At 38.5% G+C, this 23,461-nt stretch overlaps 1 protein-coding gene and 3 non-coding genes across 5 annotated transcripts in view; 1 reads left to right on the top strand and 3 right to left on the bottom strand.

The window, feature by feature from the left end:
* Positions 1 to 23,461, top strand: part of LOC117337493 (protein-glutamine gamma-glutamyltransferase K-like) — a 79,104-nt gene that overhangs the window by 34,560 nt on the left and 21,083 nt on the right. Inside the window, exons 1-2 of one of the 2 annotated variants that reach the window (XM_033898499.1) lie at positions 1,148 to 1,848; positions 17,927 to 18,109. In XM_033898499.1, coding sequence (XP_033754390.1) covers positions 1,806 to 1,848; positions 17,927 to 18,109 — 226 coding nt within the window. In that variant the 5' untranslated portion in view covers positions 1,148 to 1,805. Of the gene's footprint in view, positions 1 to 1,147; positions 1,849 to 17,926; positions 18,110 to 23,461 lie in introns of those variants that run through there. The other variant, XM_033898498.1, reaches the window with a different exon arrangement.
* On the bottom strand, positions 6,310 to 6,382 carry Trnak-cuu. Its single transcript has one exon. It is a non-coding gene; the product is annotated as a tRNA-Lys (tRNA).
* Trnak-cuu lies at positions 8,181 to 8,253 on the bottom strand. Its single transcript has one exon. It is a non-coding gene; the product is annotated as a tRNA-Lys (tRNA).
* Positions 15,068 to 15,140, bottom strand: Trnak-cuu. Its single transcript has one exon. It is a non-coding gene; the product is annotated as a tRNA-Lys (tRNA).

The following is a 23,461-nucleotide window of genomic DNA, read 5'->3' as shown; positions in this document are numbered from 1 at the left end:
CCGCTAGGGATCGAACACGGGACCTATGGCATACCGGTTTCACGCTCAACCGATCGAGCTTAGAGAAATCTCCCTAGTAGAGCGGTATATTGCGGCTAATATTTACCAAAGGTTACAAACCAATAATTTGTAAGAGTACAAAGGAACATTATTTTCAATGGCAAATATACAATTTGTAGGAGATGGACGAAACAATAGTTATAACTGGAGATAAACACATACAACAATCATATTGATATCTACCAAAGGTTCAGCTTGATTGCAAATACTTTCCAAGGCCATAAAGGTTGTTGTTTTTATTACGTAGAGGTAACAGTTGGATAAGTCGGAATGAAGAAGGACAGTTCCAGAGATATTTTTATGAGCCTTTTACCAATACCAAAATATAGCGGACAAATAAGAACAAGCAACTCTTCCTCTACTTGGTTTTTGGTTACAATAACGACCTATTCGCCCTTGTGATATTACGATACCGGCCTTTTTCTTATAAAGCTTATTCGATGGAAGTCGTAATTTTGAAATAAGTTTACGATACTCACCAGAAATAGACTTTGCAATGTAAAGTTGTCTATAATGAATTTATATAGATAACGTTTAGATGACCTTTCAATCAATTCATTTCTTTCTTAAATAAAAACGTCTTTCAAACACTGCTTGAAGCAAAGTAAAAATACTCTTTCATTATCAAGAAAACGAGTTAACCAGACACTACCAAAACCTGAAGACGACAATAATTTTTAACTCGACAACATCACTTACAATTTCTATGATTACAATCCTCCAAGTCTATCAGAACAATGTTGTAAACGCCACAATGCCTTTTTCAGAATTACGCGAACATTTGATCGGATCACGCGCGTATCTGATAGTCATTGTTTACGTGGATTTACCTTTATCTCACTAGGGGTTTAATTGCTCGGCTAATTAGTGGTGTATTGATTAAATGGACCTGTCCAACAACTCCTTGACTTAACAACATCCACATTAAGTCTGGTTGTATCCCACCTTTTACAACTATGTGTAGGTTGCCGTTGAAGTGACAGTTGGGTCGATATATGTCGGCTCGGCCATTTGCTGGCTGTGTATAGATCTGGAGTAAGATGCCCTTCCGATACCAGGGAGTTAAATACCCGAGGCACGGACGATCAAGAAAATCTACTACAATTGATTGTCATAATTTGAACGCTGAAAGCGTTTGACAGAGTCAATTATAGGCTTATCTTGTCGGTATTTCAACAACACTACTTCAGAACAAGGTGCTGTTTGGTATTTAGGCTGGATATATGTCCCTGTGTCCGTAACATTGGGGCATATGCCGTTATGTTTTCCTGATTAAAAGTTTTAAAATAACAAACAAGCAATAAACATGTGTCGATAATATAAATGATTATTACAGCATATATGGACAACTCTGGATGGAGGAGACTGTGACTTAATCGCAAGAAATGAAACGTATAACATTTGAAGAATGCGGGCACTTGTTGTGACCGTCCCGGCAACGTCGCTCACCAAGTCTATCGATTTTAAGTCATTGGAATCGACCCAGAACAACAGGTGCATATCTATCCGTAATGCATGTCTCGTGCAACTTCCAACCTGGCTTGACGTGTTCAGGTCTGGGTAGCAAATAAGTTTGATCAATGTTAACGATTGGGGCGCAGAAGCCGCGGACTTCCGAACGTGACACTTCCAATGAGCGTCACTGTGATTGGATTAGGATAGTCATGGTCCTTACTACGCTTACTCGTGCCTCTACCTGGATTGTGATCGAGATGTTTTCTGGACAGTGTCGATAACTTTTCACCATGCTTAGCTGTCTCCATCGGATTAACAGTGCCAAACTTGACGGTAATTATGGTAACTTATCTGCATTATTTTAAAACTTAATAGTTATTACATATATGTGCATTATACAGGGGAGATCTTGGTTTTAACGAAAAACCTTTCTAAAACGAGTGCTGTTAATGTTTTTTTGTTAAGTTTTCTTTCAGTTGAAAATATGAACAAATAGTAAACCATCGACACAAGACTCATTTTATCCATCAAGTCACTTCAAATTCTTTATTAACTCTCAGTCTTCAGACTAATTCTATCCGTCAAATTAAAGTTCTTTATTGACTCAGAGCCGTCGGACTCATTCTATCCGTCAAGTTAAAGTTCTTTATTGACTCAGAGCCGTCGGACTCATTTTATCCGTCAAGTTAAAGTTCTTTATTGGCTCAGAGTTTCCGGACTCATTTCATTCAATACGTTAAAGTTCTTTATTTACTACCGTGTCTTCGGATCAGTTTCCACACATGCATTGTTCACATTCTTGACAATATATAAATGTATAAATAAATACAGGAATAAAACAATACATTTGGGGAGCATAACTTATTCCATATAATTTTATAGATTTCTCCTTCATTAGCCGCTCTGATTGTATCTCATTCTTTTGTATTTGGTAATTTATCTGAGAAGTATATCATTTTCTAACATGCTTGGGATTTTTGATTGAATAATAAATTAAATAAGATTAATAGCAAGTCTATATCGTAAGAAAATAAATATCACTGTAAGCCCGCCCTAATTAACTACCAGTAGAGAGATGGTAAACTGTAGTTCCCTAATTAACTACCAGTAGAGAGATGGTAAACTGTAGTTCCCTGATTAACTACCAGTAGAGAGATGGTAAACTGTAGTTCACTGATTAACTACCAGTAGAGAGATGGTAAACTGTAGTTCACTGATTAACTACCAGTAGAGAGATGGTAAACTGTAGTTCACTGATTAACTACCAGTAGAGAGATGGTAAACTGTAGTTCCAGTTGTAGCTGTTTTAATCAAAACGTAACGTTATGTTCACGTAACTTCACCAGACATGTTTCAGACCAAATCCTACTATTCCATTACAGAAGAATTATTTTAAAGAATCTGCTTTATTTTCCCTACTTAGTTCTGCTCCTCAGGCCCCTTCTGTGTGAATGAAAGGATTTTGTCCATCTTTAGTCTTCAGCATCTTTGGGTGAAGGGCAATTTTGTATAAACGGTGGGTCTGTCCCCCAGGGGCCTGAGGGGCGAGGCCCAATAGGGTAACGTAAATATAGCCTGAACATGTTTTGATAGTGAACCAGATATACCCCGATAGTGTTTCCTTGGAAACACAAATGAAACATTAACGTGTCGCCATGGTTACACAGATGAAACATGAACGTGTTTCCATGATAACGCAAATAAAACATGAACGTGTCTCCATGGTTACACAAATGAAACATGAACGTGTTTCCATGATAACGCAAATGAAACATGAACGTGTCTCCATGGTTACACAAATGAAACATGAACGTGTTTCCAGGGGCTGAATGCCATATTTTGATGCTTGACAGTGATGTTAGAGACATCATACATCTGTTTCGTACTTTGACTCCTCAGTGATGTTAGAGACATCAAACGGCTGTTACGTCCTAGGACTCGTCAGTGATGTTAGAGACATCATACATCTGTTTCGTACTTTGACTCGTCAGTGATGTTAGAGACATCATACATCTGTTACGTCCTAGGACTCGTCAGTGATGTTAGAGACATCATACATCTGTTTCGTACTTGGACTCGTCAGTGATGTTAGAGACATCATACAGTTGTTTCGTACTAGGACTCGTCGGTGATGTTGGAGACATCAAACGGCTGTTACGTCCTAGGACTCGTCGGTGATGTTGGAGACATCAAACGGCTGTTACGTCCTAGAATTCGTCGGTGATGTTGGAGACATCCTATAGCCGATTCGTGCTTGTATTCGTCAGTGATACAGCTGATTCGTGCTTGGACGATTTTATTGTTAAATATCGTCTGTTCATTTTGTCTCAAAAGTTGGAGGAAGTGTTAGGATATGGATGCGTTTCCATGTCCACACTTTACATAGATGAAATCTTCCTCAGTACAATGTTTATGGACAATGGCTCCTAACATTTACACGTAAACATGTGATTGAAAGTAGTAGACACATCCCTCGGGTCAGAAGAGCTTCTACACTGTCCCGTTATCGACGGCGTCAACTGATAGACTGACAGTACAAATAGTCTATGTGTTGGAGTAGATGTCCCCACCAACGTTACTCTCGATTATTGATAAAAGGAGAAAGTTTGAGAGAACACGCTAGTTCCATCAATTTGTGACGAATTTTACACGTAAAGTGTTGTGTGTTTTTGTTTCCATTGCATCATTGGAATTAAAACATCGCCGTTGTAAATGTATATATCTTTAGTATAGTCAACGCTTCTAACCTTTAACTGGTGCTCTCCGAGAGTAGCCTGTCCCCGCGAGTGTCTTCCGGTCGGACAGGAAATGCTTTTATGATTGATTAGTATGATGAATTATGGGAGTCGACAGTGAGCCCATCACTATCGTAGTGAAATCGATGGGAATGTTCCGCAGTTCTGACAATGATAACGAAAGATTGGAGTTTTCTATTATTATCTTATTATATGGTCAGTTTCAATTACCTCCGAGCTGTCAGATGATATCGAACAAGTCATTTCGGTAATCTAATTCTGTTGAAATATAATGCGGAAGAAATAAAACAATAAGATGTATTTACACACCTCGTGCCGAGTAAATAATAATGTAGTGTCCAGTTTATAACTCAATAACACAGCGCCGACTTAGATTTCCCTCAGTTTTCACACAAATTCACGAGCACGCTGTACCCTAATCGTCTATATTATACACGAGACCGAATATTGTACGGCCCTACAACTACCAGACCCGTGATTACGGCCGACTGAAAGCCATCATTAATCTTTCAGTAGAAATCCGTAAACTGTTTACGTTATAGAACTGTCGATGTTATAGGAAATTAATAAGACGCGGATCGTACAATCGAAGTTAAACATTGTTAACTATGAGTACACCTGGACCGGTGACCGGTAACTGGAATACGCCTTTCGAGGCGAAGTCACTTTAAACTTAAACGGTAGTGTTTCCGGCTAATTCAAAATTTGGTTAAAGATCACAGGTTTTTGGTTCGATCCCTACTCCGGACAGTTTATGTTTCTCATAAAGCTGCAACTCGCAGATCTCCTGTGCTTTTATAAATTCCGTAGGTAAAACATCTAATACCCATCATTCCGGAAACTTAAGACGGAACTCGTTTATGATACATAGTGAAGTAGTGACCAGCTACTACAATGTAAAGGCAGATCGTGTATCAAAATGAGGTTTTTAACAGGTCGATATTTCCTACAAACAAATACATAGGTGGATGTGCGTCGATAAAGTAACTGATGTCTGTATGTATCGATCTATGAAGTAGTCACCAGCTACTACAGTTTGGTTTGGTTTTGTTTATTTTGTTTAACGTCCTATTAACAGCCAAGGTCAATTAAGGACAGCTTCCCATGCGTGCGATATGCATGCGTGTGGTGAGTGCGTATGTGTGTTTTGGGAGGCTGCGGTATGTTCGTGTTAAGTCTCCTGTGATAGGCCGGAACTTTTGCCGAGTTATAGTGCTACCTCACTGAAGCATACTGCCGAAGACATCCAGCAGCACATCCCACCAGGTCACATTATACTGACAACTGTCAATATGTTGAGCGCTAAGCAGGAGTAGCAACTACCATTTTTAAAGACTCTGCTATGTCTCGGCTAGGGGACAGAACCCAAAACCTTCCTCAAAGTGGCGAACGCTCAACTAAAGGCCAAAAGTGAGCCATTGTCAAGGGATACATTAGGAAGAAGAAAGTTGTTCAGAAAGAAGAGGAGAAAAGATAAGATCCCAAATTTAGTCGCCTCTTACGATCATGCAATGGGGGCAGCAGGTACAATTCTTACGCCCTACCTGCAGGGCATACAGTGTAAAGGCAGATCCTGTACCAAAACGATACTGTGTTTTTACAGGTCCATAATTCCTATAAAAAAAGTAGATGGATGTGCGTCGATAAAGTAGCTGATGTCTGTATCTATCTGTATTCATTTATTTTTGTAGAAACTACATTGTGTAGCTACTTAACATCGATAAATATTTTCGGGAAAATATCAGAGTAATGTCGAAAAGAACAATATACCGAACGTGGGGCTCGTATATTCGTGCTTTACCGACAAGAAGTCGGGTTTTCATTGAAAATATTACTTCTCCAATTTACGTGGACATGTACCGCCCAGTAAGGTTCTGTTGGATACTAGCTGTCGTTGTAAGTTGTAATAAACCCTTCAGTGACTTGCAGGATGGATAGTTATTTTCATACAGAGTGTGCCGATAATATGGTAATTGAATAATAACAGTTTTGGGAACAAAAAAAAATTAAAGATTTCGGGAAGGAAAAAAAGATAGAACGCCCAACGTGGGGCTCGAACCCACGACCCCGAGATTAAGAGTCTCGTGCTCTACCGACTGAGCTAGCCGGGCCATACATATTCATGTTTTTCTCATATGTCGCTATGTTGGATAGAGTTTGCCCATGCAAGATAGCTTAATTTATTCATATATATAACATTTCATATATATATAATATTATATATATATATTATGTCAACAGTAAACCGATAGAGCTACGCGTTTAAACGATTAGACATTTCGTATTAGCGAAAATATCACTCCGACAATGTACTGTAGACTAGGCCTACATTCCTATATTGTAACAGTACAGTAGAATCACCGGGTAATGATAGGAAGATAAATAAAAGTCATTGTTTAAGAAGTTTTAAGAAAATGTCAAACACCACAACCGATGAAATGGTTCCGTCTGCATCAGCACAGGGGCCTGAAATTTTGTTTACTCTAGGTCTAACGTTAGTTGTATTTGGAATTATTCATACGTTTCTGACTCTTAAATTAACGAACAGTCGGTGAAAATGTCACCCATCGATGTTCATATAAGAAAATATGTATTTTAATTGTAACACAGAGTCTATATTTGTGTAGAGTAACCAGGAAAACTAACTGTCATCCTAGAATCTAGCCTTTTAATATTTGAATCGTCGTTATCGACGGTCCTACTTGTACCTTCGTAATTCCATGAAGAAATTAAAACCGGTTAAACACATATAATCCTTTGTCACAGAAAAGATCGAATACTCGTATCGAGTCAGTATTCGCTGGTTCACACATGACCCTAAATATTGCCATCCACCAAGCATCGCCGTGTCATGGCTGTCGAGATCAACAACACTCCAAATAGCATTGAACAGTCGTGACGTCATGCAGTGACGTCACTGCATGACGTCACGACTGTTCAAGGTTTTATAAAAAAAAATGTGACTGGGCAATAAAAAGTAAACTACAGGGTGCATGCTCCTTAAAATGATCAAATTTATTTATCGAGGTGCAAATCAAATTATATGTAAAACTTGGATACTCATTTCCTCGTTGATTTTTCAAAGTATTGTTGATAGAATTTCTTTTTCGAGGATGTTGACAGTTTGATCACGGCCACGTCAAAAGGGGGTCTTCCCCGAACACCAACTCTGGTTAGGGTGGGGTGTTTACATAGGGGTTAAGGTGTGTTGATAGGGAGTTATAGTCTGTTACAGAAATGTTCTCGGTGTAAGAACACAGGTAAATCAGAACACAGGTTCTCTAGTGTAAGCTAGAGTTTGATTGCTGTGGATTGTACAAGTGGGACACCACGGCCCCGAACCTCGTTCTCTAGTATTTATTGAGCTGGATTGCTGTGGATTGTACAAGTGGGAGATGTAACCACGGCCCGAGCCTGCAAAATGCACGCGCGGGCGGGATAGTTTCAAATGTCTTGGCCGTTGGACACACAGAACATGGCCCTGTACATGTCACGCTGACCACCGCTTTCGGCCCACGCCACCCGAAGGGTTCATGGTTGTTATTTCAACTACTGCCAAAAATACTACTCTTTCTGTATCCTATTGTATTTCCAGTACTGTTTATATATCATGTGATTGTATTTGTATTCTCTGTGTCTTGATAAATGGCGGATTGCCTCGAAAATTTGACTTTTTTATTTTCCACACTGTCAGAATTACCTCTATATATAATATATATGCAGGCTGTAATGTCAGTGCATTGCTCTACTCGAGCTGACTTGAATTATATTCTATGTAATTATATGAATGATGTCGACGACATGCATACTCTCAAGGACTATTAAAGAATTGAATTGAATATAACTCTTTTAAATCGGCTAAATGTCTTAGGGAAACAATTTTGGAGGAAATTCCACGAAAAAAATATACGCCCAACGTGGGGCTCGAACCCACGACCCCGAGATTAAGAGTCTCGTGCTCTACCGACTGAGCTAGCCGGGCTGATGTTCCACCTTCTTCTCCGATATTTTCAGAAGTGTGGCGATAACATTTTATTAACAAGGATCATTTTTAGTATTTATGATTTTAAACAAAACTTTTATATCAATGAATATATTTGAAAAAAGGAAACATCAAATTTCTGAAAGTAACGTGACACTCTACCGATAAAGCTTGTCCAATACCAGTGTTACAAGTGTAACGCGCAGCACGTGTACCGCAGGGGTGCCACGTGTGTCGGACTGCTACCAAGTTTTTGCCCAGGGTTCGACTGCCGCTTTCGCTTGCAGATTCCAAACACAAATGAATTTTCAAGTAATAGTCAGTATTTAGTAAACTGGTGAGAAAGAAAATAGACTCGTCATATAAAGTTCAACAATTTATTAACATGTGTAAAAATAACAAAGTACCAAAATAATACCCGCGAGGCACAGTGAGGAATTCACAATTATATACGTCTAGCCTGAAACATTTACCAACCATCTTTTAATCACAACTAACCATATAAATGAAATAAATGTAGTTTACCCCGAGTCTCAAGCACGTGGCATGTCCGGTCAGAATACAACATTTGCCAACCACCCGTCTTTTCTCCCGTATCTACTTACGAGGTTACCAACAACCATCCCTCGCTTAACCGGTATAGAAACAGCCCGAGAGGCGGAAATATTCACTAGCCACTCCGCGAGTGCTCTCAAAATGGAATAATCCCTTCAAGCAACAACCTGACTTCCGACATGACACAGGCACACGAGACTCAAATTAAACAAAGTTCTATACATCGAAAATACATCAAAATACTACACGTGAAAATAAAAATACATGTACGATAGTGGCAAATAATATCCAGCAGACAAATTAATATGAAATTTAGGAAAGGATGGGCGACGGTTATCTAATTAATTTCACAGATTAAGAGTCAACACCACTTACCCTGCTGACACCCGGACGAAAAGTGATTGACCCCACAGCAGCACGGGTATCTTACGTAACCGGATGTTACAATTTTCCGGAATGAGTCCAAAAATAAACGAGCGAAACGCAACTGCGTTACACAAGTGTACGTCAGTGGTACTTATAGTATGCCGATAATTTGATACAGGAAAGCTACATTTTATCATTAATATGATGAGTATCTCGTTGCTGCAGAATGATAAATCGGGCACCGGAATCTTGAATAGAAGCTCGACTTACAACTCCAGTACTAAGCGTTGGCCGTTGATTACGTCACGATCCTGATCTTACTGTGTCCCTGAGCGGAGTCGACCGGATCCCGACTGAGATTCATCAATTTCCCCCCAAGTCGAGCTCTCAGTATGGGTCTTGTACTCTCTTTTCACCATGTTCGCTACATGGTCAATAGGCTATTGACTCTCATAAGTGGTTCTTCGATCTTCATAACACACGTTCTTTTCTTCCTTATCATATTATTTCACACAGCTTGTTTTCTGCAGTCGTTCACTACTAAGAAAGGGACCGCGGTTGTCGAGTGGTTAAGGTGTCCCGACACTTTCAAATCACTAGCCCTCCACCTCTGGGTGGGGCCGCGGTTGTCGAGTGGTTAAGGTGTCCCGACACTTCAAATCACTAGCCCTCCACCTCTGGGTGGGGCCGCGGTTGTCGAGTGGTTAAGGTGTCCCGACACTTCAAATCACTAGCCCTCCACCTCTGGGTGGGGCCGCGGTTGTCGAGTGGTTAAGGTGTCCCGACACTTCAAATCACTAGCCCTCCACCTCTGGGTGCGAGTTCGAAACCTACGTGGGGCAGTTGCCAGGTAGGCCGGTGGTTTTTCTCCTGGTACTTCGGCTTTCCTCCACTTGAAACCTGGCACGTCAAATGACCATGGCTGTTAATAGGACGTTAGACTAAAACAAACCAAAAACAAACCAATCACTACTGAGAAGCTCAAGGACAAGGTCGTTGGTTCGAAGACAAGGAAAATATGTTTATAGTAAGAGTGACCTCAATTTGTATCCCAAGAGATTGAAATATTGAAATACAAATTCATTCAAAAGAGCATAGCCGTGAGAAAGTGTATAAAGTTTTAGAACAATCAGATATAATTAATGAAGTCCGTAGAATGTGGATGTCAATCATCTATTAATAGTAAAAGTGACCTCAATTTTGACTCATGTAGCTGAAGAGATTATTGTTATGAGTAAATGTTTTAAGTTTAAAGACAATTGGATTGTTAATGAAGTCGGTAGAGCGAGGACGTCGAAAATATATTTATAGTAACAGTGACCTCATTTTAACTCCAAGTGGTTGAAACGCAAACTCGTAAAAGACATGATGGTTGTGAGTAAGTGTATGAAGTTTCAGGAAATTTGGTTCATCAATGAAGTCGATTGAACAAGGACGTCGGTTACGTGCGAGCATATCCTTATAGTCCTCGCCGCGCTGGGATAATAAATTACCCAGAAACATTACCTAATGACATAATGAAGTTGGCTATAATAAAATGACATCATGAAGTTGGCTATAACAAAATGACATAATGAAGTTGGCTATAACAAAATGACATCATGAAGTTGGTTATAACAAAATGACATCATGAAGTTGGCAATAATAAAATGACATCATGAAGTTGGCTATAATAAAATGACATCATGAAGTTGGCTATAATAAAATGACATCATGAAGTTGGCTGTAATAAAATGACATCATGTTGGCTGTAATAAAATGACATCATGAAGTTGGCTGTAATAAAATGACATCATGAAGTTGGCTATAATAAAATGACATCATGAAGTTGGCTATAACAAAATGACATCATGAAGTTGGCTGTAATAAAATGACATCATGAAGTTGGCTATAACAAAATGACATCATGAAGTTGGCTATAACAAAATGACATCATGAAGTTGGCTATAACAAAATGACATCATGAAGTTGGCTATAATCAAACTTCCCAATATGTCTTGATTGATCTGCATCTCTCTATATCCTGTGTTGTAAGTGCCTGTAGCCCGACAAAAAAAATCGGAAAATATGAAACATACTGAAACTTAACTTATAGTGTCTGGGACCAGGTACACAGTCCATACCCACGGTACATATATACCTTGTATGTATAATATAAAATGTATATACATTTATCATGGAAAGGGTTGGAAATTAACACAATAATCTCACTCTTGAATCAGGGCTTAGAACCTACAGGTATACAACTGGTATACCGCCTACAGGTATACAACTGGTAAACCGCCTACAGGTTTACAACTGGTATACCGCCTACAGGTATACAACTGGTATACCGCCTACAGGTATACAACTGGTATACCGCCTACAGGTATACAACTGGTTTATCGCCTACAGGTATACAACTGGTATACCGCCTACCGGTATACAACTGGTATACCGCCTACCGGTAGACCAATACTAGACTAAACTGAGCTACTCAACCTTAAAACCCGATGTGGACTGAAAAGTGAATTTCTTCTGTGAAATAACTACAAAGTTAAATCAAGTAGGCTATGTACAGATTTGAATAAACATATAAACTATATGAATTTACGTCTACATTCCAGACTAGGAAAATTGAATTGTGTACACATTTGCAAATAAGATAGACCATTATAGTTTAATTTCGATTTAATCAGAGACGTGTATATCACGTAACAGAAATGTTTGTAAATGGCCTGCAAGTACGTTTTAAAAATCCAAACATTGGCATGGCCTTACCAACCGCTTATTAAACATGTAATGAAAAGTAAAAATTTTGAGTGAGCCATACACCTAAGTCTTTAACATGTGTTTCCATCTTAAGAGATTCACACGGCAAACAAGGAAAGTTTTTGGAAAAACGTACAACAGAGGGTAAATAATTTAATTGTGTAGTTTCAGGCCTGACATTACATTGTGTATATAGACATTTTTGGTGTCATCTCACTAACATCACCTCATCAATGGTAGTTGGAATAGCACAAACTTCTTCACAACAACATTGTTTTATTTCATTAAGAAACACACCCACTGCTAGTTTGATATAATTTTATAAGAACTGGTACGAAACGGAATAGATTTAATTTGGTTTCTTTTCGTATTTTTTTTTTAAAATAAAATAAATAAATAAATACGTACACACAGATTTAAGTAACAGCGATTAAAGACAATTGTACTTGTTAATACATCTATCATTAAAATTACAATTTAAACTTGAAATTAGATATGAAGCTAGGTTTCATAATATATCTCGATTAAATAAAATTGGGTATGTTACCGCAAACATCTAAGATTTATGATAAGTAGCCTACATAAATTCATTTAAATATTTATCATTGAATTTAAATCTTTATCACATAAGTCATATTCAACTTGTCATTTTCATGTTTTCTTTTATGAAAAGTAAGAACAGACTATAGCTGAAACTCACTCAGGTGTAAATTTTGACATGTTGGTCAGGTAATACAGCTAAATTTCAGAATGTTGGCTAAGTGAGAATGAACCACTAAACTGCGTTTATCTGCATATATTCTTGCTATAGAAACAGGCAGAAGTAGAAATATTGCCGTTAACAGTAGATATTGATATAACTGTGACCAAAATCAGACTGAGGATGGATTTCACTTTCTATTTACACGTCCTACACACTCAGAATTTAGGGGGGAATTTATTGACAAACATCATAGTATAAGCCATCTGTCTTTAAAGGTTTCAGATTAACTGAATACATATAATTTAAGACTAAGTTGGGAAATGCATTATGGCGGCAAATAAATCGATAGAGGTTACACAACGAACATTAGCGAGTAACTTTGGAAAATGACTACAACTACGAGTTGGTGTGACCTATTTCTACCACAACAGAAAAGCTATTCTGAGGATAAATAGACCTGTATTGTGTCCATGTGTATACTTTTCACAATATCAGGGTGTGGTTTAAGGATAAATAGACCTGTATTGTGTCAATGTGTGTACTTTCACAATATCAGGGTGCGGTTTAAGGATAAATAGACCTGTATTGTGTCAATGTGTGTACTTTCACAATATCAGGGTGCGGTTTAAGGATAAATAGACCTGTATTGTGTCAATGTGTGTACATTTTTGTGTCAACGTGTATACTTTTCACAATATCAGGGTGCGGTTTAAGGATAAATAGACCTGTATTGTGTCAACGTGTATACTTTTCACAATATCAGGGTGCGGTTTAAGGATAAATAGACATGTATTGTGTCAATGTGTGTACTTTTCACAATATCAGGTTGTGGTTTAAGGATAAATAGACCTGTATTGTGTCAACGTGTGTACTTTTCACAATATCAGGTTGTGGTTTAAGGATAAATAGACCTGTATTGTGTCCATGTGTGTACTTTTCACAATATCAGGTTGTGGTTTAAGGATAAATAGACCTGTATTGTGTCCATGTGTGTACTTTTCACAATATCAGGTTGTGGTTTAAGGATAAATAGACCTGTATTGTGTCCATGTGTATACTTTTCACAATATCAGGGTGTGGTTTAAGGATAAATAGACTTAGTTAGGAAATGCATTATGGCGGCAAATAAATCGATAGAGGTTACACAACGAACATTTGCGAGTAACTTTGGAAAATAACTACAACTACGAGTTGGTGTGACCTATTTCTACCACAATAGAAAAGCTATTCTGAGGATAAATAGACCTGTATTGTGTCAACGTGTATACTTTTCACAATATCAGGTTGTGGTTTAAGGTATGACCTAAAGTGAAATGTTGCTAATTAATGTACAAAACCTGCAGTTTCAGAAAGGTGTACAGATACAGATGACATACAATTGATTGTTAACCACAACAAATAATTAGCAAGTTTATTATTTCTTAAAACAATAATTTGACAGACAATTCATAAAATTGAATGATCACAAAAAAAACCAATTGCCAACTACTCTTTGTGTGTTATCTGCGACCCCTTGAAATGTTTGTTATTCAACAGTTGTACTCATTTATGATGATGGCGATTATGATAATGAGGTTCGAGGAGGGATTTTCTTTTTATTTTATATCTTAATGTCCATCTAAACTTTCCTAGTTCGTAAGAGTGACCTAACAATAACAGCCGTGTAGGCGTCATCGTGCCGCTCTTGGCCGACCAACCATAAGATGGACAGTTCTCACACAGGACATTGAGTCTCATCAGAAGGACTGAACGTGAGTGGTTACTGGTAAGAATTGTACCAATGTCCAGTTCTAACTTATCTCTCACACAATGGCCTCGTTCTGTTTACTATTTCAGTATTTTGTGACATTCATCTCATTGGTTGATCACTTTCTGGTGATTTATTTGACTGCCTGACAGTCATGTAATACTTACTTCAAGAGTTGGTCTTCACCAACCAAATTAACCCACCATGAGGATCTGAAATAATGAAAAGGTGTTTAAAACAAAGGAAACTTATTGTACATCATTCCACCAAACAGCTAGAAGTAACGCACTCTTCTTATTACCTGAATGTATAGTGGTCGGCAGTGAATTTAATAGAAACAGAGAGACAATGGTAGCATGTGAGAACTGACAGTGAGATTATGGCAGCATGTAACAGTTAAATGAGCAGTATGCAAACGAGTTGTTATCATAGGTAAAGCTAGAAATGTTATAAACTAATAACAACAGATGACGTTATCGCACCGGCAAAGTTTGTATATAACAACTGATTTCTAATTAGTGTGGTCAACGCAAAATCATAATATTGTTGTGGACGCGAAAAAAAAAATCTATTCAAAATGATATAGACTCTGGCAAAAAAAATGATTTAAAATACGGAATATGGATTCGTATTAACCAAAACGAGAGCCCGAAAACGCAAAAATAAAATTGGAAATAAAAAAAAAAATATACCGCCCAACGTGGGGCTCGAACCCACGACCCCGAGATTAAGAGTCTCGTGCTCTACCGACTGAGCTAGCCGGGCTGTTACTAACCCGTCATCGCCGGAATTATTGTCCTTTGCGCCACTGCTACTCACATCCAACATCCGGGTCTCTCGAAAGCCTGTCCTAACAATAACAATACTTTGTGTTGCTAGTTTGAACACTAGATGTCCACTTATCACAGTAGATACAATTGCAGGCCTTCTACTTTATAATATTGAGAGAAATGGCGTTTGGCAAGTCTCGCGCTCATCTACAACTAGAAGGCTTCGCGTGTAGTTGATCGGTAATGCCCCCGGTATGTGTCTTCGAGATAGCGTCAAACACCCGCCACAATACCCGAGTTGAGAGAAAAAGTAGAGTGGGTCGTCGAGAATACACAATTCAACATCGTAGTACAATTCCAGGCTATCTTTATTCAGCAACATCAGCATACAAATGACATCGTGACATCTCACCCCTTTATATACAGAAACCTGCAGGAGTGCTCGCAGTAGGCCTTAGCAGGTCTGAAGGTTGATACACATAGGCCTAACACTTAGAAAACAACTAGACGAGTAAATGTTGACCTTATGTAATAAAGACATGGACATCGCAGGAGCCCAAACTAAGATAATGGGATTGATGATGTTGATGTTGCTGGTTTAAAGTCTCGATTTAGGTTACAACCTCTACTCGCGACTCTAGGTTAGAACATTAGTCCGGGGTGACTGTTAGATGTTGTCAGTTGGTGCTCCCCTCCTCCTTTCTCAACACGGGGTTGGGACCGGCTACGGCGGAGTTGGGTTTGAAAGGCGATTTTTTTTTATACCTCTCTAACAGGGGCAATAAATCTGAAGGGGACGATTACGGCCAACGGGGTCTTCCCAACACCCACTCTGGTTAGGGTGTGGTGTTTACATAGGAGTTAAGGTGTGTAGATAGGGAGTTATAGTCTGTTACAGAAATATCTTCAGTGTTAGAACACATGTAAATCATCATTAGCTGCTAATAAAATATTATTGTATTGTATAATGTATTAATGATTGCCAATCTCTTTCAGAAATAGTGTATGGGACTGAAGCACACTTTGGAAAATCATCATATTTGCTTTGATATTTGAATAATCAACATCTCGGCATACATACAATGTATGTACTTACTGAATCTTGAATTGTAAAACAATTGTATCGTTGGATACTTTTGAATCATATTTTCTCTAAAAAGTTTGATCAAACTTTAACATTTTGTTAAATTTTGTGTCGTATTGATTTAATTTGTGCTTGTTTTCAGATTTAGTGTAAATATTAAAAAAAAAAAAACAAACTTTCATGCGATTGTTTAATTTACATTCTTTTATATTATTTCAGCAAAATCAGCCTGGTATCATTTTTCATTTATGGTATAAATATATATCTGATTATCAACATTTACGGAATCTTAAATTCATACTTTTTCACTGTAAAGCAATTTTAGTTAGACTTTTTACGTTTTTCAGATTTATGTAGGTAATTAATTTATTGTAGAATTATTATAATATTCTTTAAACGTTATATATGTTTCATGTTTATATTTAGTTAGTAGTAACAGTTTTTGTTTATATTTTATCTTACTTAGAATAGCTATACATGTACATTTGTATTGTATTGTTTCTATTTGTTATTACATAACACAATATAGATCAGTTACTGCAGAACTATTGTAATATTCTTGTAAAGTTGTATCTGTTTCAGGTTAAATTAGTACAGGTTTTCTTCAAATAGCTATACATATATTGCCTTTTTCCATATTTGTTTAGATTATCATATAACTACTTTATAGATCAGTTCTTGTAGAATAATATTCTTGTGGGTGTCTGTTTCAGGTTTAGTTAATAGAAATATTTTTTTGTTTATCATACACGGAATGGTGAAAACAACAGATATTGTCATAATTAATAGTTAACATCTAAAAGTGGTGCTTTGAATTTAGAAAACAATTTCTAATTAAATTTTTTTTATTTGTATATTTAATCTGATATTGTCATTATCAATAGCAAAATATATAGTTAGGCCAGAGACCTATATACTAGTATATAGGTCTCTGGTTAGGCATAGTGCTTTGAAAATTTGATTTTTTTATTTATCATAAGTTATGTATATATTTACAGAGACATATATAGATATATGTCTATGATATTTATTGATATAATATTTTCATTTCATGACTACTTGTAAAATATTCTATATGATAGTGCTTTGAATTTAGAAAACTATATCTGATTCATATACCTGAGCTGACCCTATTTTTTTTTTTACCTGAGTTGGTATTCCATATTGAAACAGACTATAACTAAACTTCAAAGAACTTCCTACATAAACACCTTCCTTTGTCTTTACCAGAGTTGGTGTTCGGGGAATGAATTAATTACAAGGTGTACTTCACGGTATAACGACCCGGCGTGCACCCCATCTAATTACCAACGGTCAACAGAAAGTTGCGCTATCAAAATACATACAACGATAATTGTACAGAATGGTAGACAAATTAACTATTAATTTCAATTTGGACTTTATCTTGTTTTTAATGTTATCGAGATCTATATCATCAATCATATTTGTGTAAACATGTAATTTACAAATGCCACATCCAAAGACACCAAAAATCTGCGACAAATGCACTCCAACCTTTGAGATCTGTCGCAGTATGCGGAGGAAGAAGAAATGTGTTTTCCATTGTATATCTTTAGAACACGGACGTACTTGTATATAGGATAGCTAATGTAGTCAGTTATCACTTGATACATAATTAATAGTACTCATCTAACATTCAATTAAGAAACAGTCAATGTCTTTTTTTAATTCGGTAGATACCCAGCTGAAGCCAAAATGTGTTGACCTCCAGCGCACGTTCAACAGGAATGTACATCGTACGAGTGCCTACGAGATCCCTAACCTGATACTGAGGAGGGGACAAACCTTCGACATCAGCATCACCTTCGACAGATCATTCAACGAATCTACTGACAACATTGTTCTCAAGTTTGTAACAGGTAACTATTACAAGTTGTATTTTGTAATTAATTAAAAGTGAGCAGGTATATTCCTATTGTTGTTAGCCAGATCCGCAGTCATTGTTATAAAGACAAAATTAATTTTTTATTATTAAATTATCTAAAGTCGCATACTCCCAAATAACCTGAAATTCAAGCTGCACATATGTATTAATGGAGCAATCCAAGATGGTAAATTACGCTCTCCTAACATCAAAATGACTGTTATAATAATGTAACATGACCCGTCCACTGTCTTGATGTACAGACAGGACACCTGTCTACCCGTCCACTGTCTTGATGTACAGACAGGTCACCTGTCTACCCGTCCACTGTCTTGATGTACAGACAGGACACCTGTCTACCCGTCCACTGCCTTGATATACAGACAGGACACATGTCTACCCGTCCACTGTCTTGATGTACAGACAGGACACCTGTCTACCCGTCCACTGCCTTGATGTACAGACAGGACACCTGTCTACCCGTCCACTGCCTTGATGTACAGACAGGACACCTGTCTACCCGTCTACTGTCTTGATGTACAGACAGGACACCTGTCTACCCGTCCACTGTCTTGATGTACAGACAGGACACATGTCTACCCGTCCACTGTCTTGATGTACAGACAGGACACCTGTCTACCCGTCCACTGTCTTGATGTACAGACAGGACACATGTCTACCCGTCCACTGCCTTGATGTACAGACAGGACACCTGTCTACCCGTCCACTGTCTTTATGTACAGACAGGACACCTGTCTACCCGTCCACTGTCTTGATGTACAGACAGGACACATGTCTACCCGTCCACTGTCTTGATGTACAGACAGGACACCTGTCTACCCGTCCACTGTCTTGATGTACAGACAGGACACCTGTCTACCCGTCCACTGTCTTGTTGTACAGACAGGACACCAGTCTACCCGTCCACTGTCTTGTTGTACAGACAGGACATCTGTCTACCCGTCCACTGCCTTGATGTACAGACAGGACACCTGTCTACCCGTCCACTGTCTTGATGTACAGACAGGACACCTGTCTACCCGTCCACTGCCTTGATGTACAGACAAGACACCTGTCTACCCGTCCACTGTCTGGATGTACATACAGGACACCTTACAATCAACAATAAAGTAAATGAAATCACCATAATAATTCTATCAATCCCACTCAGTCAAAACTTGACATCGATAGTTCTGTCATTCCTGAGTAAATACTATAAAAACCAAGGGCTTCTAATATTGAGGTTATTTGTTGGTTAGATTAGAATACTGTAGTCGTTAGTTTCTTCCCCGTCAAAAGATTGTGTATTAAACACTGAATAGAGATTCCATATGGCATTATAATTGGTTTAGAGCCAATGTCATATACATCTATGGTCACGTAATGCTCTCGTTGTTCGATGTGCTTGTTATCTATCAATGTCCGAAGTTTTAGACGAAAAAGCGCCATCGTGAAACCCCAGAGTCCGGGACATGTTACACCACCTGACCCTTCGCCGACTAGCTGACATGCTGTATATCATCGCTAATGCAAAGTCCATGTTCGGCGGACGTTTGGAATTGATAAACAACGTTAAATCAGCCAGCTAAATCACATAATACATCAGTTGAGATTCGGTAAATTACTTCGAATTGAAAAGAGAGTTAATCAGCTATGGACCGATGCTAATTACTATTAATCAAGGAAACGTTAGTTCGGCTCATGTTTACTGGGCTCGCGCTCATTTGCATCAATGATGCGACTTTTCAACCTTCCCGTGATATCAGCTTATTGCAATTTCACCGGATTTATACGATAATACAGCAAATAGAGTCCAGAACGAGAAGTATTGTTAGGTTGTTTGGCTATGGAAATGGCCGAGTCTTTCCGAGTAACGTCCTCGAAAGAATGTCAAAAATGACCATCACCCAAAGATGCTTCAGACCAAATATGTACCTCATACATTCATTCCTACAGAAGCAGCAGGACTTTAAAATAAACTTACTATGTTTCCCCTATTGCGCCCCTCAGGCCCCTGTGTTTGGGAGAGGACGGAGAAGCGTTGAACAAAAATCGGCCCCCCCCCCCCCCCCCCTTCTCCATCCCACAAATGGTTGAACGCGGCGGCTCAGTAGTTCATGACTGGTTAGTGTGGAGTTGACGGGCGACGGATGAACACCAAGGCATCGCGGAAAGATACTATAATCCCTCGCGGCGAACCCTGACGATGAACGTGAATTATGAATTGAACAGGCTGACACAAGTGGAATGTGATGTGTTTTATTAACAACAAACTGATACTCAACTACATTTGTATTTATACTCCTGAAATAGATATTGGTTGTGGTATCTTTTAATGTACTGCTCCATATTTAGCTGAGTGGTCAGAGTAGTATTGAAATACTGTGTGAAAACGAAAGCAAGAGTTACGTTCTTACACACTGAACTCCGCCTCGATGTGGTCTTGATGTGTAATAAGTTTGATGAAATTATCATGCATGGTTTGAAAGTTATGCTCCGGACAAGGTAAATATTTTTTTAAAGGGGATTAACTCTGTGAAAACAGAATCAAAAGTTACGGTTCTTGCACACTGCACCCTGCCTCGATGTGGTCTTGATGTGTAATATAATTTTGATGAAATTATCATGCATGGTTTGAACGGTATGCTCCGGACAAATATATTACGTACAGACAGACCCCTATATACAGCTGTACTCTCGGCGACTCGTCGCGCGTGGGGAAATAAAACTTGTAAACCTGGGAAGATATTAACCATACAAAACGCAAAATGCACACATAAAAACAACAATACAAACAAAATCAACTCCAATACTAATTGTAATACTGACAAAATCAACTCTCAAGATAAATTACAGCTAACATACATGTATAAATGGTGACGAGCAATTTCAGCTAGCATACATATCATACGTATATATATATATATATATATAGATCGTAATTTAAAATACAAATATAAAGTCGTAATATTACAATTCAATCATCTTTATTATGGCACGGAGAGCCACCCCCAATAAGGATATGTATTCTACAGCCAGTATAGAAAGCTTAGTATGGTAATCAAGATTAACGAGTTCCTATGTATGACTGGCCCTATAAGGGGCCGAATGGTCATGACTAAACAAAAGTCAGGTGAGGACAAGGGACGTCTCCACTGCCCAGTGTTTATAGATAAGTGATAGGTGTGTATTATGTTTCAAATCACATCACTCACACCTTTAACACACTAGGCGATTAACTGTCTTATTTACTATAATTAATCAACATTATACACACGATACACGCGTAAGATAAACATAATTTAGAACAGTCTGTTTAACATCTTTCACGACAGCGTAAACAACATGCAATTAATTCTATAAGTTATCTTCGTGATGGAAAAGTCTACGCACTGGCACCGAAGTCTGGCTGTTCGCCGCGAAATAAAGCTTGAACACATTCCTTTACGGCCCAACAACAACCTCTTCTAATAAAATTCAAAAGAGAATGTAAGTAATATCGAGTGTAGGATGTAGAGACGAGGAAATTACAATTCAAACAATAGGATTAATGTTAATTGTTATTTTGTCTACAAATAATTAAACGGATATTAAGCGCGACATGTGTCCGTTTCCTTTACAGAGATATATCATCCGTGACCACAGGACAGTTTGTGTCTGTTTCCTTTACGGAGATATATCATCCGTGACCACAGGACAGTGTGTGTCTGTTTCCTTTACGGAGATATATCATCCGTGACCACAGGCCAGTGTGTGTCTGTTTCCTTTACGGAGATATATCATCCGTGACCACAGGACAGTTTGTGTCTGTTTCCTTTACGGAGATATATCATCCGTGACCACAGGACAGTGTGTCTGTTTCCTTTACGGAGATATATCATCCGTGACCACAGGACAGTGTGTCTGTTTCCTTTACTGAGAGATATCATCCGTGACCACAGGACAGTGTGTCTGTTTCCTTTACGGAGATATATCATCCGTGACCACAGGACAGTTTGTGTCTGTTTCCTTTACAGAGATATATCATCCGTGACCACAGGACAGTGTGTCTGTTTCCTTTACGGAGAGGTATCATCCGTGACCACAGGACAGTGTGTCTGTTTCCTTTACGGAGAGATACCATCCGTGATCACAGGACAATGTGTGTCTATTTCCTTTACGGAGAGATATCATCCGTGACCACAGGACAGTGTGTGTCTGTTTCCTTTACGGAGAGGTATCATCCGTGACCACAGGACAGTGTGTCTCTTTCCTTTACGGAGAGATACCATCCGTGATCACAGGACAGTGTGTGTCTGTTTCCTTTACGGAGATATATCATCCGTGACCACAGGAAAGTGTGTCTATTTCCTTTACGGAGAGGTATCATCCGTGGCCACAGGACAGTGTGTGTCTGTTTCCTTTACAGAGATATATCATCCGTGACCACAGGACAGTGTGTGTCTGTTTCCTTTACGGAGAGATACCATCCGTGACCACAGGACAGTGAGTCTGTTTCCTTTACGGAGAGATATCATCCGTGACCACAGGACAGTGTGTCTGTTTCCTTTAAGGAGGGATACCATCCGTGATCACAGGACAGGCTGATTTGGACAGCTATATTTTACATATACTGCAAACATTCTTGAATAGTTGGTCTCGTGTGTCGCGGTGAATCTAATTTGGCGGAGAAGTTTTTGAGTCGACCCTAGAGTAAATGTGTCCCTACTAGAGAATTAGCCCATATCTAGTATCGGCTCCCATCCCTGTACAAAATACTGACACTGACTATATAACAGTTGGCGAGACGAAATCTAGGAACAGACAACGTTCTGTAGGAGATAGACAGATAATCTGTATCGTCACAGTCGAACCTTACTACTACGAAGCTCTACGAGATCTTTAATTATGCCTTCTTACACGAGATCCAAGAGTGATCTTAAGGCCCACAATTTAATGACCGTGATCTTAAGGCCCACGATTTAAAGACCCTTATTAATTCAATGACTTTTTTTTATTCTTTCCCCTTCTCCCATTCGTAATTTGATGAAAAAAGAGTCTTAGAAAGATCGAAGAAAAACTCCCTGGGAAATGGCGATAGTGAAGTCTAACCGTCAAAATCCAAGGTCTGTCGGTCATTTTGTTTTCCAGATCAGACTTAAAATTGATTCGGCACAATTCAAAATTGATTCGGTACAAATAGGTACCAAAAGAGGCCTAAACATCACATATCAAGTTTTAGAAATATCCTTTCTGCACTTCTGAAGGAAAAGTGATAACAATCTTTTAACTGCCAAAATCCAAGGTGGCTGCCTGTCGGCCTTTTTGTTTTCCCAATCACACACAGAATTGAATTGGTACCACTTAG

The sequence above is a fragment of the Pecten maximus genome, chromosome 11 (assembly GCF_902652985.1).
Source record: "Pecten maximus chromosome 11, xPecMax1.1, whole genome shotgun sequence".
Taxonomy (NCBI): Eukaryota; Metazoa; Mollusca; class Bivalvia; order Pectinida; family Pectinidae; genus Pecten; species Pecten maximus.
This window is presented reverse-complemented; position numbering and strand designations above follow the sequence as displayed.